We start from the raw sequence: 15,060 nt of genomic DNA, 5'->3' as shown, positions 1-15,060 counted from the left end.
CACACTGTGTCGGGTGACAGGTATCACACTGTGTCGGGTGACAGGTATCACACTGTGTCGGGTGACAGGTGAAGAATGTCGTCTGCACTGTGTTTTATCCAGGTGATAATGTGGAGGAAGAGTGAGGCGTGAAGTGGCCCTTATCAGGGAGGGTTTGAGGACACCTTGGGGGGCTGTGTGTGTGTAGCTTATCACCAGTAGATTAACGACACACTTCGCTCATTGCATAACAAGCTCAGAACCACGTGAATGGGGTGGTCTGGTCACTACCGTGGAACGTAGTAGACGGTTTTGTAAGAGTAAAAGCTGGGGTTTGTTTAGGAAGGAATATCATCTTGTCTCTGAAGGGGCCAGTATATATACAGCCAGGCACCCTTTATATAATGACTCAAAGACAGTATCCATGTCCCATCTCATGGTGGTTGATGACATCTCAACACCCACACACCTAGGTAGCAACACCTGGGCAAGCACGGCTCTTGTTGCAGTTAGTTTTCCACTGTGAGGAAGCATCCCACATGTCCCAGCAATGGGATGATAGAACATGACATGAAAGGACAGAGCAACCTTGCAAGCAGTCCACATGTCCCAGCGATGGGATGATAGAACATGACATGAAAGGACAGAGCAACCTTGCAAGCAGTCCACATGTCCCAGCGATGGGATGATAGAACATGACATGAAAGGACAGAGCAACCTTGCAAGCAGTCCACATGTCCCAGCGATGGGATGATAGAACATGACATGAAAGGACAGAGCAACCTTGCAAGCAGTCCACATGTCCCAGCGATGGGATGATAGAACATGAAATGAAAGGACAGAGCAATGTTGCAAGCAGTCCACATGTCCCAGCGATGGGATGATAGAACATGAAATGAAAGGACAGAGCAATGTTGCAAGCAGTCCACATGTCCCAGCGATGGGATGATAGAACATGACATGAAAGGACAGAGCAATGTTGCAAGCAGTCCAGCCACTGTGCATTCATTTGATGGCTTTTTTTTTTACTCAAAATGTCTTGAGGACCTCTAAGATCTTAAAAGAGGATCATAAACATGAGGGTCTGGAAGAAGTGAAGGTCTTAAAATGATGTTCTTTACAAAGACAAAATTCATAAAACAGGGCACACAGCTTTTTTTCAAAAGACAAAATTCATAAAACGGGGCACACAGCTTTTTTTCAAAAGACAAAATTCATAAAACGGGGCACACAGCTTTTTTTCAAAAGACAAAATTCATAAAACGGGGGGCTTACAGCTTTTTTTCAAAAGACAAAATTCATAAAACGAGGGGCTTACAGCTTTTTTTCAAAAGACAAAATTCATAAAACGGGGGGCTTACAGCTTTTTTTCAAAAGACAAAATTCATAAAACGGGGGGCTTACAGCTTTTTTTCAAAAGACAAAATTCATAAAACGGGGCACACAGCTTTTTTTCAAAAAACAAAATTCATAAAACGGGGCACACAGCTTTTTTTCAAAAGACAAAATTCATAAAACGGGGCACACAGCTTTTTTTCAAAAAACAAAATTCATAAAACGGGGCACACAGCTTTTTTTCAAAAGACAAAATTCATAAAACGGGGCACACAGCTTTTTTTCAAAAGACAAAATTCATAAAACGGGGCACACAGCTTTTTTTCAAAAGACAAAATTCATAAAACGGGGCACACAGCTTTTTTTTCAAAAGACAAAATTCATAAAACGGGGCACACAGCTTTTTTTCAAAAGACAAAATTCATAAAACGGGGGGCTTACAGCTTTTTTTCAAAAGACAAAATTCATAAAACGGGGGGCTTACAGCTTTTTTTCAAAAGACAAAATTCATAAAACGGGGGGCTTACAGCTTTTTTTCAAAAGACAAAATTCATAAAACGGGCCACACAGCTTTTTTTCAAAAGACAAAATTCATAAAACAGGGCACACAGCTTTTTTTCAAAAGACAAAATTCATAAAACGGGGCACACAGCTTTTTTTCAAAAAACAAAATTCATAAAACGGGGCACACAGCTTTTTTTCAAAAGACAAAATTCATAAAACGGGGCACACAGCTTTTTTTCAAAAGACAAAATTCATAAAACGGGGCACACAGCTTTTTTTCAAAAGACAAAATTCATAAAACGGGGGGCTTACAGCTTTTTTTCAAAAGACAAAATTCATAAAACGGGGGGCTTACAGCTTTTTTTCAAAAGACAAAATTCATAAAACGGGGGGCACACAGCTTTTTTTCAAAAGACAAAGCTCTTAAAACGAGGGTCTGAAAAGTCAAGTTGCACTGCGCCTTGACCTAGCTGTGTACAGCTCAGTGTTGTGTGCTGTGTGCATGCTTGGGGTGAAATGTGAAGGTGGTTTTGCCCTGCAGGATGTGCCGTGTCCCAGTTCAGATGACATCAACTCCAAGCTGGCTCAGAGCCGCTGGTCGGGCCAGCAGTGCAGCGGGAACCAGGCGCTGATGGCCACAGACCTGGTGGAGAAGTCTGACACGGGCAAGACGGGGATCTTTAACCTGGGCAACACGTGCTACATGAACAGCATCCTGCAGACTCTCTTCATGTGTGATGAGTGAGTGTGCACTGTGTGTGTGTCTGTGCGTGTGTGTGTCTGTGCGTGTTTGTGCATGTCAGTGTGTATGTCCGTGCGAGCGTGCGTGTTGGTCCATGGATCTGTGTTTGTGTTCCTGTGTATATTTGAAGGGATTAATTGAGCGGTTATAATGCCAGATTAGACAGATCTACAGGCTAGTTGTTCAGCTTGGTGTGCAAGGTATTGGTGTGGATGATTACGTCAGTCTACGTTTGCTATTTCACTCAATTCCTATCTATCTTGATCTGCGATTATAAAGGTGAAACCATTTTATTTGAGACACTAAAAACACTGGTTTTAAAATAGTCCTTAAGAACAATGAAGTGTTTAGGTGAGAGGGCATGAACAATGACTAGACCACTAGAGGTTGAGATGAGCGTGTCTAGACTATTCATTGTGTGTTACAAGCATGTACGTGTTGCAGTTTCCGGCGCCAGACTTTGGCCAGGACTGCCAGCCTAGAGGAGGGACTGTTGCACAAGCTGCAGGGTGTGTTTGCCTCCCTGCTGCTTTCACAGGTATTGTCAATGCACTGTGTGATATGTAGTTGACATGATATCGAAATATTGAACATCAAAATATTGAACATAGAAATATTGAACATCGAAATATTGAACATAGAAATATTGAACATAGAAATATTGAACATAGAAATATTGAACATAGATGAATGGGGAAAGCTGTTGGGGAAACCACACTGGAGTATTTCAGGCTGTGTGGGAAGACGTGTTTCAGTTTCAGTCAAAAGTATTGTAACACAACAGAAAATGTGTGGTTTGTGTTTGACAGTGTGTGTGAGAAGGGCCGGCGCCCCGTCATCATTAACAGCCGTCGTCATCATTAACAGCCGTCGTCATCATTAACAGCCGTCGTCATCATTAACAGCCGTCCTTAATTGAGCCTCAAGTTGACTTTGCACAATCTTTTCACCAAACATTGAGTGCCAAAGCTTTGTGCAGTCAGCTTCGTGAAATAAACTTTGCACAATCTTTTCACCAAACATTTAGTGCCAAAGCTTTGTGCAGTCAGCTTCGTGAAATAAACTTTGCACAATCTTTTCACCAAACATTTAGTGCCAAAGCTTTGTGCAGTCAGCTTCGTGAAATAAACTTTGCACAATCTTTTCACCAAACATTTAGTGCCAAAGCTTTGTGCAGTCAGCTTCGTGAAATAGACTTTGCACAATCTTTTCACCAAACATTTAGTGCCAAAGCTTTGTGCAGTCAGCTTCGTGAAATAGACTTTGCACAATCTTTTCACCAAACATTTAGTGCCAAAGCTTTGTGCAGTGAGCTTCGTGAAATAAACTTTGCACAATCTTTTCACCAAACATTCAGTGCCAAAGCTTTGTGCAGTCAGCTTCGTGAAATAAACTTTGCCAAGTCGACTTTGCTTTGCGCAATTCATATCAGGCTTTACTGTCTCTGTTAGTCTTATATTTTTGATTTTCATTCTCTTCTTCCTTTGAAGAGTTCAGATTTGAATCATTGGATGGTTGAGGGATGGGAGTGGGCAGTAGAGGTGCTGATGGGATGGGAGTGAGCAGTAGAGGTGCTGATGGGATGGGAGTGGGCAGTAGAGGTGCTGATGGGATGGGAGTGAGCAGTAGAGGTGCTGATGGGATGGGAGTGGGCAGTAGAGGTGCTGATGGGATGGGAGTGAGCAGTAGAGGTGCTGATGGGATGGGAGTGGGCAGTAGAGGTGCTGATGGGATGGGAGTGAGCAGTAGAGGTGCTGATGGGATGGGAGTGGGCAGTAGAGGTGCTGATGGGATGGGAGTGGGCAGTAGAGGTGCTGATGGGATGGGAGTGAGCAGTAGAGGTGCTGATGGGATGGGAGTGAGCAGTAGAGGTGCTGATGGGATGGGAGTGAGCAGTAGAGGTGCTGATGGGATGGGAGTGGGCAGTAGAGGTGCTGATGGGATGGGAGTGGGCAGTAGAGGTGCTGATGGGATGGGAGTGAGCAGTAGAGGTGCTGATAGGATGGGAGTGGGCAGTAGAGGTGCTGATGGGATGGGAGTGGGCAGTAGAGGTGCTGATGGGATGGAGCGAATGTTGTCACGTTGTGAACCAGTTTCTGGTGTTTAACTGGATACACAGTGATAATAGTTTACTGTGTGTTGTTGCCAGAGATCAGCAGTGGCCGCCATGAAGTTCTTGACAGCGTCGCGACCGCCGTGGTTCATTCAGGGCCAGCAGCAGGACTGCTCCGAGTTCCTCAAGTTACACAGTGCTAATAGTTTACTGTATTGTGTCCCCAGAGACCAGCTGTGGCACCCATGAAGTTCCTGACAGCGTCACGACCGCCGTGGTTTGTTCAGGGCCAGCAGCAGGACTGCTCTGAGTTCCTCAAGTTCCTCCTGGACCAGCTCCACGAGCAGCAGCTGGAGGCCAACAAGAAGCAGGCCAAGGTCGCCAACGGTCACGTCCCCAACGGCAAAATACCCAACGGCTCTCCAGCAAAGAGCAAAGACAGCGTGAAGAAGGTGGAAAACGGTGTGGTCCCCAACGGCCACGGCTCTTGTCGTGTCGGTGGTGCCAGCTCGTCGCACAAGGCAGAGAGTGAGAAGGATTCCACGCTGGTCGGGGAGGTGTTCGGGGGCAAGGTCAGATCCACGCTGCGCTGTCTGTCATGCAAGCAGGAGTCACACCGGGTGGAGGATTTCACCGACATCCCCCTGGCCTTCCCCGACGCTGCGGCCACCAGCTCCTCCTCCCCCATCTCCCCCAAGTCCCTGGTGGGGGGAGGGGCCCACCTGCCTCAGGGGGATCGCCCCAAACAGCAGGAACCCGCCGCTGTGAGTTTAGCTTTCTCTTTCCATCTGATGATAGAGTTGTTTGTTGTTTTTATTGTCCCTACAACCCGTACAGCGGAACCCCTCTTTTAATGCCTCCTAAAGTCTGAGATTATCAGGTCTTTAAAAGGAGGGGGTCTTTAAATGGAGTGAGTCTTTAAAAGGAGGGAGTCTTTAAAAGGAGGGGGTCTTTAAATGGAGGGAGTCTTTGAAAGGAGGGGGTCTTTAAATGGAGGGAGTCTTTAAAAGGAGGGGTCTTTAAATGGAGGGAGTCTTTAAAAGGAGGGGGTCTTTAAAAGGAGGGGAGTCTTTAAAAGGAGGGAGTCTTTAAAAGGAGGGAGGTCTTTAAAAGGAGGGGGTCTTTAAAAGGAGGGGGTCTTTAAAAGGAGGGAGTCTTTAAAAGGAGGGGGTCTTTAAATGGAGGGAGTCTTTAAAAGGAGGGAGTCTTAAAATGGGGGTAAATTTACAGAGGCATTGAACAAAAAGTCTGAACAAACAGGGTCTTAACAGTATGGCTATCCAGGACCGATGCAAGTTTGTGTTTGTTTTCAGTTGCATGGTAGTCGTGATGAAAGAGACGTTTGGCTTTTCTTTGCTCTTAGCGTAGGATAGTACATGTATCTGAGCTTTGGCAGGCGCTGGATAGCACACGTATCTGAGCTTTGGCAGGCGCTGGATCGATGAGCAGACAAACATATGAGCAGGAATGGTGTTTTAAGGCAATAGAACACTGTGAACCATAGGTATAAGGGGAGAACACTCTTTCAACTACCCATTTCACAGCGGCATTTCAAAGGCAACAGAAAAGAAAAGAAAAAAGAAGGTAGAGTACAAGAAGTGAAATCAGGGAGATGAACTGTAAACGCACAAACAGCAGTTATTCTGGCTTGTAAGTATATCAGGGAGATGAACTGTAAACGCACAAACAGCAGTTATTCTGGCTTGTAAGTATATCAGGGAGATGAACTGTAAACGCACAAACAGCAGTTATTCTGGCTTGTAAGTAGTGCATCACACTCATGGAGCTAGACCTTTGGAGTAAGACCGTCTGTTTCATTTTCAGGACTGCACCAAAGAGGCGTCAACAGAACCAACAGCCGGCAAAACGGCCAAAGCCACACACCTCAACGAGTTGCTGAGTCACTACCTGAGTCCCGAGCGCATGGAGGGAGACAACCAGTACCACTGTGATCGCTGCGGGCGACTGCAGGACGGGGAACGCACCATCAGCATCATCGACTCTCCGCGATACCTCATCCTCACCCTCCTGCGCTTTGCTTACGACACTAAGCAGCAGACACGCTCAAAGGTGGGTTACACAGAAAAGAGATTGAGTTTCTGCTTACCACACAAAACTGCAGACACGTTCAAAAAAGGGTTACAGAGAAAAAAGATTGAGTTTTTCGACTTACGACACTAAACTGCAGACACGATCATGGGTGGGTAACAGAGAAAACAGATTGAGTTTTTCGACTTACGACACTAAACTGCCTGTGACTGTGATTTCAGGTGTTCAGAGAGGTGACGTGCCTGTGACTGTGTGATTTCAGGTGTTCAGAGAGGTGACGTGCCTGTGACTGTGTGATTTCAGGTGTTCAGAGAGGTGACGTGCCCGCGCACCCTGGCGCTCCCTGTGCAACCAGACACGCCAGACACGGCCAACTCTTCCACAGCGGCCAAGCGCCGCAAGAAGCTGCTCAACCACCTCAACCCCAAGCTGCCGCCCAGCGTCTCTCCGTCCCCGGAGAACTGTGAACTCTACGGACTGTGCTCCGTTGTGGTGCATTCTGGGGCTTCGTCGGAGTGCGGCCACTATTACTGCTACTCCAGACACTCACACGCCACCGACGTGGATTCCGTCATTGACAGTTTGGACAAGAGCGTAGCTGCTGCCAGCTGCTCTTCAGCCACCGAGGCAGACAGGTCGGCGTCAGAGGTAGACTTTCTGGAGGACAAGTGGTGTTTGTTCAACGACGCGCGAGTGTCGCCGGCCACCTACGCTTCGTTTAGCAGCGTCACCAAGCGCTTCGAGAAGGACACGCCATACGTGTTGGTGTACCGCAAGCTGTCGCTCCACTCCCAGGATTCCAAGCCCCAGGGGGAGCCACCGCTCAGCCAGGAACTGCGGGACGAGGTCAACAAAGACAACACGCAGTACCTCAAGGTGGGTTCAGCAGTCGGATTACAGTGTTCTGGATGATCGAACGTGTAGCAAAGACCTGTACGCGTAAGTGTAGATATTGCGTCACCCTTGACTCACTTTTTCTCTCCAATGTTCCAAATCATACGTTGTTTTGCTCCCACCAAGACGTGTAGATCCGTCGCGATATAACCTTGAATGGTTGAAAACGACGTTAAACACCAAATAAAGAAAGAAAGACGTGTAGATCTTGGCAAACGCGAGACGTAAAAAAGAGATTTGATGACGTTACCCATATACGTTCCCGTGCATGGGCTCAAAAGTTTCACATCTAGATGTCTGTTGGAAAGTCTTCGGGAACTGACTACATTGTTCAGGAAACATTTGAAACTTCATCATGGAAATGCTCAGAAAATGTGCTGGGCAAAAAAAAAAGACATATTTTTCATAGTTTCCTACAGATATTTTCTACTGTTCTGCTAAGTGACCCCTAGACAACTATGTCCCTTGGAAGCTGTCTTCCCTACGACAATTGCTTGGGGGAAGTTATATGGGAGCAGGTTTTCCCGGGGGCAATTAGCCTAGAACAGTAGAAAATATCTTTAGAAAACTATGAAAAATATGTCTGCTTTTTTGTTTAGCAAATTTTCTGAGCATTTCCATGATGAAGTTTGAAATGTTTCCTGAAGAATGTAGTCAGTTCCCGTGCTTCTTGATTGTATTGATCACCGCTTTTTGCGCATGAACATGTTTCTGGACCAGCTTGTTCCATCCAGCTTGTTCCATCCAGCTTGTTCCATCCAGAGAGAGAGAGAGAGTCTGTGTGTGTGTGTCTGTCTGGCTGTGTGTGAGTCTAGACTTTGTGTGTGTGTGTGTGTGTGTGTATGCATGTTTTTGTGTGTGTGTGTGTGTGTATGTCTAGCTGGCTGTCTGGCTGTGTGTGTGTGTGTATGAACCCATGTATGTGTGTGTGTGTGCGTGTGTATATGGTGATCTACCTATATCACCCTGTCCCATGTCTGTCTCCCTGTTTGCATCTATAACTGTCCACACCAACACACTGTCCACACCAACACACTGTCCACACCAACACACTGTCCACACCAACACACTGTCCACACCAACACACTGTCCACACCAACACACTGTCTACAATGGGGGGCCCGGGTAGCTCAGGTGGTAGAGCACTGGACTTGTGATCGAGAGGTTGCTGGTTCAAATCCGGGCCGGGACGGACATGGGTCAACTTTATGTGCAGACCCAGAGACGGTATCCATCTCCCACCCCCGTGTCACCACAATGGCACGTTAAAGATCTTGGTCATTCTACCATAAGTGCAGATGGCTGATACCACCTAAACACGCATACATCAAAAAGCCGTGAGGGCGTAAAACTCGAATCGTATAAACCAATTCATGTCCAATATAGGCAATTAAGACCTGACGGACAATAAGCCCCTTAACATTTACTTTTTTTTACTGTCTACAACACTCTCTCCCTGCGTGCAGGAACAAGAGCTGGCGGCCAAGGCTCGAGCCAGTCGCAAGCGGTCAGCCTCCACAAGCTCCACCACCTTTGACCACTGGCACGACTCTGACTCTGACCAGGGTCCCCCCGGCAGCTGTGGGGGAGGAGGGGGGTTGGGGGGAATGGGGAACTCGGGCCCCCGCTTTGTCTGCTGACTTGACTAGGATAAGCAAAACCAAAAAATATTTCATTTTGTAGTGTTCTTTTTCATCCCTCCCTCTCTCTGCTGAGCTCAAGGTGTCCAGTATCGCGGTGACGATCGTGACCTCGTGTGTCTTGCTTGGGTGTGGGTGGGGATGAAAAGAGAGCTGGAGATACGGTTGTGTCAGCTCATTCGGTTCTCATCTCAAGTCAGCTTTCTTTTAAAACAAAGATTCCTTCCCGTTTGAACAATCATTTCTGCCATCACAGATCTGTCGAGCGTTTCACACAGAATGGGGCGTCCTTCCCGTGTGAACAATCATGTCTGCCATCACAGATCTGTCGAGCGTTTCACACAGAATGGGGCGTCCTTCCCGTGTGAACAATCATGTCTGCCATCACAGTTCTGTCGAGCGTTTCACACAGAATGGGGCGTCCTTCCCGTTCAACACATTCCAACACGCAACAGCGTGGCTGCATTCTGTGGAGAGCGGGGCAACAGCGTGGCTGCATTCTCTGCACAATGGTTTAATTTTGCTGAAATAAGTTTTGTTTGTTGACACTGGTGTCGTTTATGAAATTAATTCAACAACAAACAAAAACTCTGCACAAAAAGTAGCTAGGCCATTGAATTTGGCTATGTGTTGAAGTGGAACAATGCCCTTATTCCATGCCAAAGTCTGGGCAGAGCTGGGGTGGCCGACATGCTGGGGTGGCCGACATGCTGGGGTGGCCGACATGCTGGGTACGTGAGAAGGAGGGTACATGTAAGGACACAGTCACTTTGTTTTCTCTATTTGAATTTGTTATTATTGTTGTGGAGAGACACTTTGTTTTGTGTTTGATGTATGACAGCACAGACAAGGTGTAACACACAGCGTGGGGCGTTTTGTCATCCAGTCACTTTCTGTAATGTGTGTGCTTTTCAGGTCAGCATTGCAAATTTGACCCCAACCCGATTCATTTGAAAACATATCCCATCAGTATTATATATTTATGACTGCAACAGCCGCATGAAAACATTGTTATTTTACTTGGTCTTGCCACATGCTTTAAATGAGTTCTCTGAATATATGTAATATGTTTTGTTAGTTCACGGACAGAATTGAAAAAGACTTTACCGGGATAAGCAAAACCAACAAAAGTTCATTTTGTAGTGTTCTTTTTCATCCCTCCCTCTCTCCGCTGAGTCAAGTCCCTTGGTTATGTGATGAAGTTTCACTGAATGAAATAAACTATAAACTACATGTGTGTGTATTTTGTTTCACAGTTGTGTGAATCATTTTTGTTCCTATGTGCTGACCGAGGTTTTCAAACTTCTTCTTCTTCTTGTCGATCACTCACATGTTGTTTTCAAACTAAGCTGTGTCAATAGGCTGGATCAATAAATACAGGGGTACCTGCGATGAAAGGACGCCCTTGGGACCAGTGTCCCTACATTGCAGGTGGCCGGTCACGACAGGTATATTTTGGTCGAGATAATAGAAAAAGGGACAACAGAATGTGTCCTTTTAAGGGAGGTGTCCGCTCATCAGAGGGGCCACACATCGCAGGTACCTCTGTAGTACGTACCCATTGAAAGGCCTGTGGCGGGTTTTTTCACGTACCAGACGATTATTTAAACAATGTATAATATATTGCTTGCATGAAGCCCAGTATGTGAATGAGAAAAAGACTGTGTGTGTGGTGTGTGTGTGTGGTGTGTGTTGACTGGGTGGCCGAGTGGTAACGCACTTGCGAGAGGTTGCGAGTTCGACCCTGAGTCAGGGCGTTAGCAATCCCCTTTCCTAACCTAGGTGGTGGGTTCAAGTGCTAGTCTTTCGGATGAGACGAAAAACCGAGGTCCCTTCGTGTACACTACATTGGGGTGTGCACGTTAAAGATCCCACGATTGACAAAAGGGTCTTTCCTGGCAAAATTGTATAGGCATAGATAAAAATGTCCCACAAAAATACCTGTGTGACTTGGAATAATAGGCCGTGAAAAGTAGGATATGCGCCGAAATGGCTGCGATCTGCTGGCCGATGTGAATGCGTGATGTATTGTGTAAAAAAAATTCCATCTCACACGGCATAAATAAATCCCTGCGCCTTGAATATGTGCACGATATAAATTGCATAAAATTAAAATAAAAAATAAAAAAATAAATTCATGCGCTTAGAACTGTACCCACGGAATACGCGCGATATAAGCCTCATATTGATTGATTGATTAAGTGTGTGTGTGTGTGTATGTTTGTGTATGTGTGTGATGAACGTTTGGAAGGAAGTGCAAAAGCAAATGTAGGTGTCTTCTTCTTCTTCTTCTGCGTTCGTGGGCTGAAACTCCCACGTACACTCGTGTTTTTTGCACGAGTGGAATTTTACGTGTATGACCGTTTTTACCCCGCCATTAAGGCAGCCATACGCCGCTTTCGGAGGAAGCATGCTGGATATTTTCGTGTTTCTATAACCCACCGAACTCTGACATGGATTACAGGATCTTTTCCGTGCGCACTTGGTCTTGTGCTTGCGTGTGCACACGAAGGGGGATAAGCCACTAGCAGGTCTGCACATAAGTTGATCTGGGAGATCGGAAAAATCTCCACACTTAACCCACCAGGCGGCCGCGACCGGGATTCGAACCCTCGACCTTCCGATTAAGAGGCCGACGTCTTACCACCCCGCCACAGCGCCCGTCAAATGTAGGTGTAACTGTAAGAGATGATAAAAATGTTGATCTTGAACTAAACACCATATAAATGTATACTTGTAGAATGCTACCGTAAAGCACCATTTTGTATGTATTTGTTTTTTGTGCCAGATATTGTGTTTTGTTTAAACCAGTTCATCCTCTGTGTTTTTCAAATTATTTTGAGAAAAAATTAGAGATCTGAACTGATCATACTGTGTGATATTACACGCAGCGTGTATCTCCATTTAACTCAGTTAATATATTATTACAAAATAGATTGAATACTAATGTATAGGGCAAACGAACATGAACCGTACAACAATGTCTCTGTTTTGTCTGTCTCAAAGTGAAAGTATTTTATTTGTTACACAATAAGGATATGAATATGCTTGTTGGTTGTTTGTACAAAATAAAAACAAAAACATTAAAAGAAAGAAACTGAAAGGGCTGGCTTACACAGTCCATGTACAAATAAATATGCGCACGGATGAGTGTAAAAAAAAAAAAAAAAAAGGCAATGGAAATAGAATGCTTGTTCTTCTTCTTCGGCGTTCCAGGACTTTTTGGCCTCAGGTCAGACTGAAATAGAATGCAAATTTCAACCACAACCCATTGCTTCCTGCACAGAAGGTCAGACTGAAATAGAATGCAAAGTTCAACCACAAGCCATTAATTGCTTCCTGCACAGAATTAGGCTGTCTTCCATACTTTCCCATGACATTTAGTAACCCCACCCATTTCAAACTATAAAACAATGTAGCAAAGTAATCACAGGAAGGTTTTCAAAACTGTTAACTCACAAACCTCTCAGGAAGCAGGTAGAAATGAAAACGGATAAACATGTTATGAAGCTGGAGGTAGTGTAATATGAAGCTGGAGGTAGCGTAATATGAAGCTGGAGGTAGCGTAATATGAAGCTGGAGGTAGCGTAATGATGCTGGAGGTAGTGTAATATGAAGCTGGAGGTAGCGTAATATGAAGCTGGAGGTAGTGTAATATGAAGCTGGAGGTAGCGTAATATGAAGCTGGAGGTAGTGTAATATGAAGCTGGAGGTAGTGTAATATGAAGCTGGAGGTAGCGTAATATGAAGCTGGAGGTAGCGTAATATGAAGCTGGAGGTAGCGTAATATGAAGCTGGAGGTAGTGTAATATGAAGCTGGAGGTAGCGTAATATGAAGCTGGAGGTACTGTACTATGAAGCTGGAGGTAGCGTAATATGAAGCTGGAGGTAGCGTACTATGAAAGCAACACTGAAACTAGCTACAGTGGAACCCCCTTTCAAGTCCTCCAAACATGTGAGAAAATCACGTCTTAACAAGGAGGGAGTCTTGATGGGGGTACATTGACAGATCGGTTATGAACATAGTCTGAGGAAACAGGGTCTTAACAAGGTGGGAGTCTTAAAATGGGGGTTCCACTGTAGCATGGTGCACAGCATATTTCTGGGATCTGCATGCGGGGTTTTTAGTGGGCGAGGTTAAACTGGGCCCCACAGTAAGCTGTCCTTCCAACTTTGATTTGTATGCAATAACCCGTGTAATGTCACAGGCATATCTATGTCTCTGGTAATGAGTATGAGGATTGTTCAAGTTACGATTTTCGATGAATGAGACGGTTGTGCTTCCTGAATGTGTAGCGTGTTGTGCTTCCTGAATGTGTAGCGTGTTTTGTCTTCATGTCTGTCCACCACTACTCAAGACCTTTACATACTGATACAACCTCTGCTTGAATCATCAAATAAAGATGTTGAAAGTAACCCTGTGTGTGTGTGTGTGTGTGTGTGTGTGTGTGTGTGTGTGTGTGTGTGTGTGTGTGTGTGTGTGTGAGCACACTTGCGCTCACAATTTACCTATATCTACTCAAATTAAAACAACGTTTAAAAAAGAACAAAATATCTTTACTCACGAAGACAAAGACAGCACAAATCCACATGAAGTAATGTCAATCAAACAACTCTTGGAACCTGGTTACAGCCAGACGCTTCCCTTGCATTATACATATTGATTGTGTTCGTGTCTCACATGCTTTTCGTTTTGGTCATTCCCACAGTGAAAATAAGCCACAGATGTAGACTTGCACAATAATGAAAAGAGACGGCACGAAGCTGTCACTCAAAAAGCAATACAACAGGTGAGGATAACATGATTGTTCCATTGAACCGACGCTGTTGGCCAACTTCACTCTGAACTGGGCCACATGGCTGACCAAACGGGGAGGTGTGACGAGTCGATAGATCTATTGCTGCTTGTGGAAGTGTACCTTTCATCTTTGTATCCCAAATTCTAAAATGCATGTAAATAACACAGCACTGGTTATCTTCCAAGCACCTCTCTCTCTCTCTCTCTCTCTCTCTCTCTCTCTCTCTCTCTCTCTCTCTCTCTCTCTCTCTCTCTCTCTCTCTCTCTCTCTCTCTCTCTCTCTCTCTCTCTCTCTCTCTCTCTCTCTCTCTCTCTCTCTCTCTCTCTCTCTCTCTCTCTCTCTCTCTCTCTCTCTCTGATGCAGTGACACAATAACAAACACCTCTCTCTCTCTCTCTGATGCAGTGACACAATAACAAACACACCTCTCTCTCTCTGATGCAGTGACACAATAACAAACACACCTCTCTCTCTGATGCAGTGACACAATAACAAACACCTCTCTCTCTCTCTCTCTGATGCAGTGACACAATAACAAACACACCTCTCTCTCTCTCTGATGCAGTGACACAATAACAAACACACACCTCTCTCTCTCTGATGCAGTGACACAATAACAAACACACCTCTCTCTCTCTCTGATGCAGTGACACAATAACAAACACACCTCTCTCTCTGATGCAGTGACACAATAACAAACACCTCTCTCTCTCTCTGATGCAGTGACACAATAACAAACACACCTCTCTCTCTCTCTGATGCAGTGACACAATAACAAACACACCTCTCTCTCTCTGATGCAGTGACACAATAACAAACACACCTCTCTCTCTGATGCAGTGACACAATAACAAACACACCTCTCTCTCTCTCTCTCTGATGCAGTGACACAATAACAAACACAAAGACTCCCTCCCTTTTAGGACCTTGTTTTCTCAGACTTTCTTTTCAAAACCTCTGTAAATTTACATCCATTTTCACATTGTGGAGGTATTAAAAGGGAGGTTCCACTGTATAGACAATCGCGCAGCACACTCATACTAGACAATCGCGCAGCACACTCATA

General features: G+C 45.2%; 1 protein-coding gene across 7 annotated transcripts in view; it reads left to right on the top strand.

Annotated features, from left to right (window-relative positions):
• The window catches only part of LOC138969581 (ubiquitin carboxyl-terminal hydrolase 38-like), a 91,594-nt gene extending 77,982 nt beyond the window's left edge, over positions 1–13,612 (top strand). For 2 of the 7 annotated variants that reach the window (XM_070342436.1, XM_070342435.1), the window contains exons 8-13: positions 2,360–2,559; positions 3,005–3,098; positions 4,841–5,377; positions 6,438–6,683; positions 6,966–7,538; positions 9,023–13,612. In XM_070342436.1, the coding sequence (XP_070198537.1) occupies positions 2,360–2,559; positions 3,005–3,098; positions 4,841–5,377; positions 6,438–6,683; positions 6,966–7,538; positions 9,023–9,196 (1,824 nt within the window). In that variant the 3' untranslated portion in view covers positions 9,197–13,612. The remainder of the gene's footprint in view (positions 1–2,359; positions 2,560–3,004; positions 3,099–4,840; positions 5,378–6,437; positions 6,684–6,965; positions 7,539–9,022) is intronic. The other 5 variants (XR_011456501.1, XR_011456505.1, XR_011456504.1 and 2 more) reach the window with 5 other exon arrangements.
• Positions 13,613–15,060: the final 1,448 nt, after the last annotated feature.

This window comes from Littorina saxatilis, linkage group LG6 (genome assembly GCF_037325665.1).
Source record: "Littorina saxatilis isolate snail1 linkage group LG6, US_GU_Lsax_2.0, whole genome shotgun sequence".
Lineage (NCBI taxonomy): Eukaryota > Metazoa > Mollusca > Gastropoda > Littorinimorpha > Littorinidae > Littorina > Littorina saxatilis.
The sequence above is the reverse complement of the archived record's forward strand: the minus strand, read 5'-3'. Positions and strand labels throughout refer to the sequence as shown.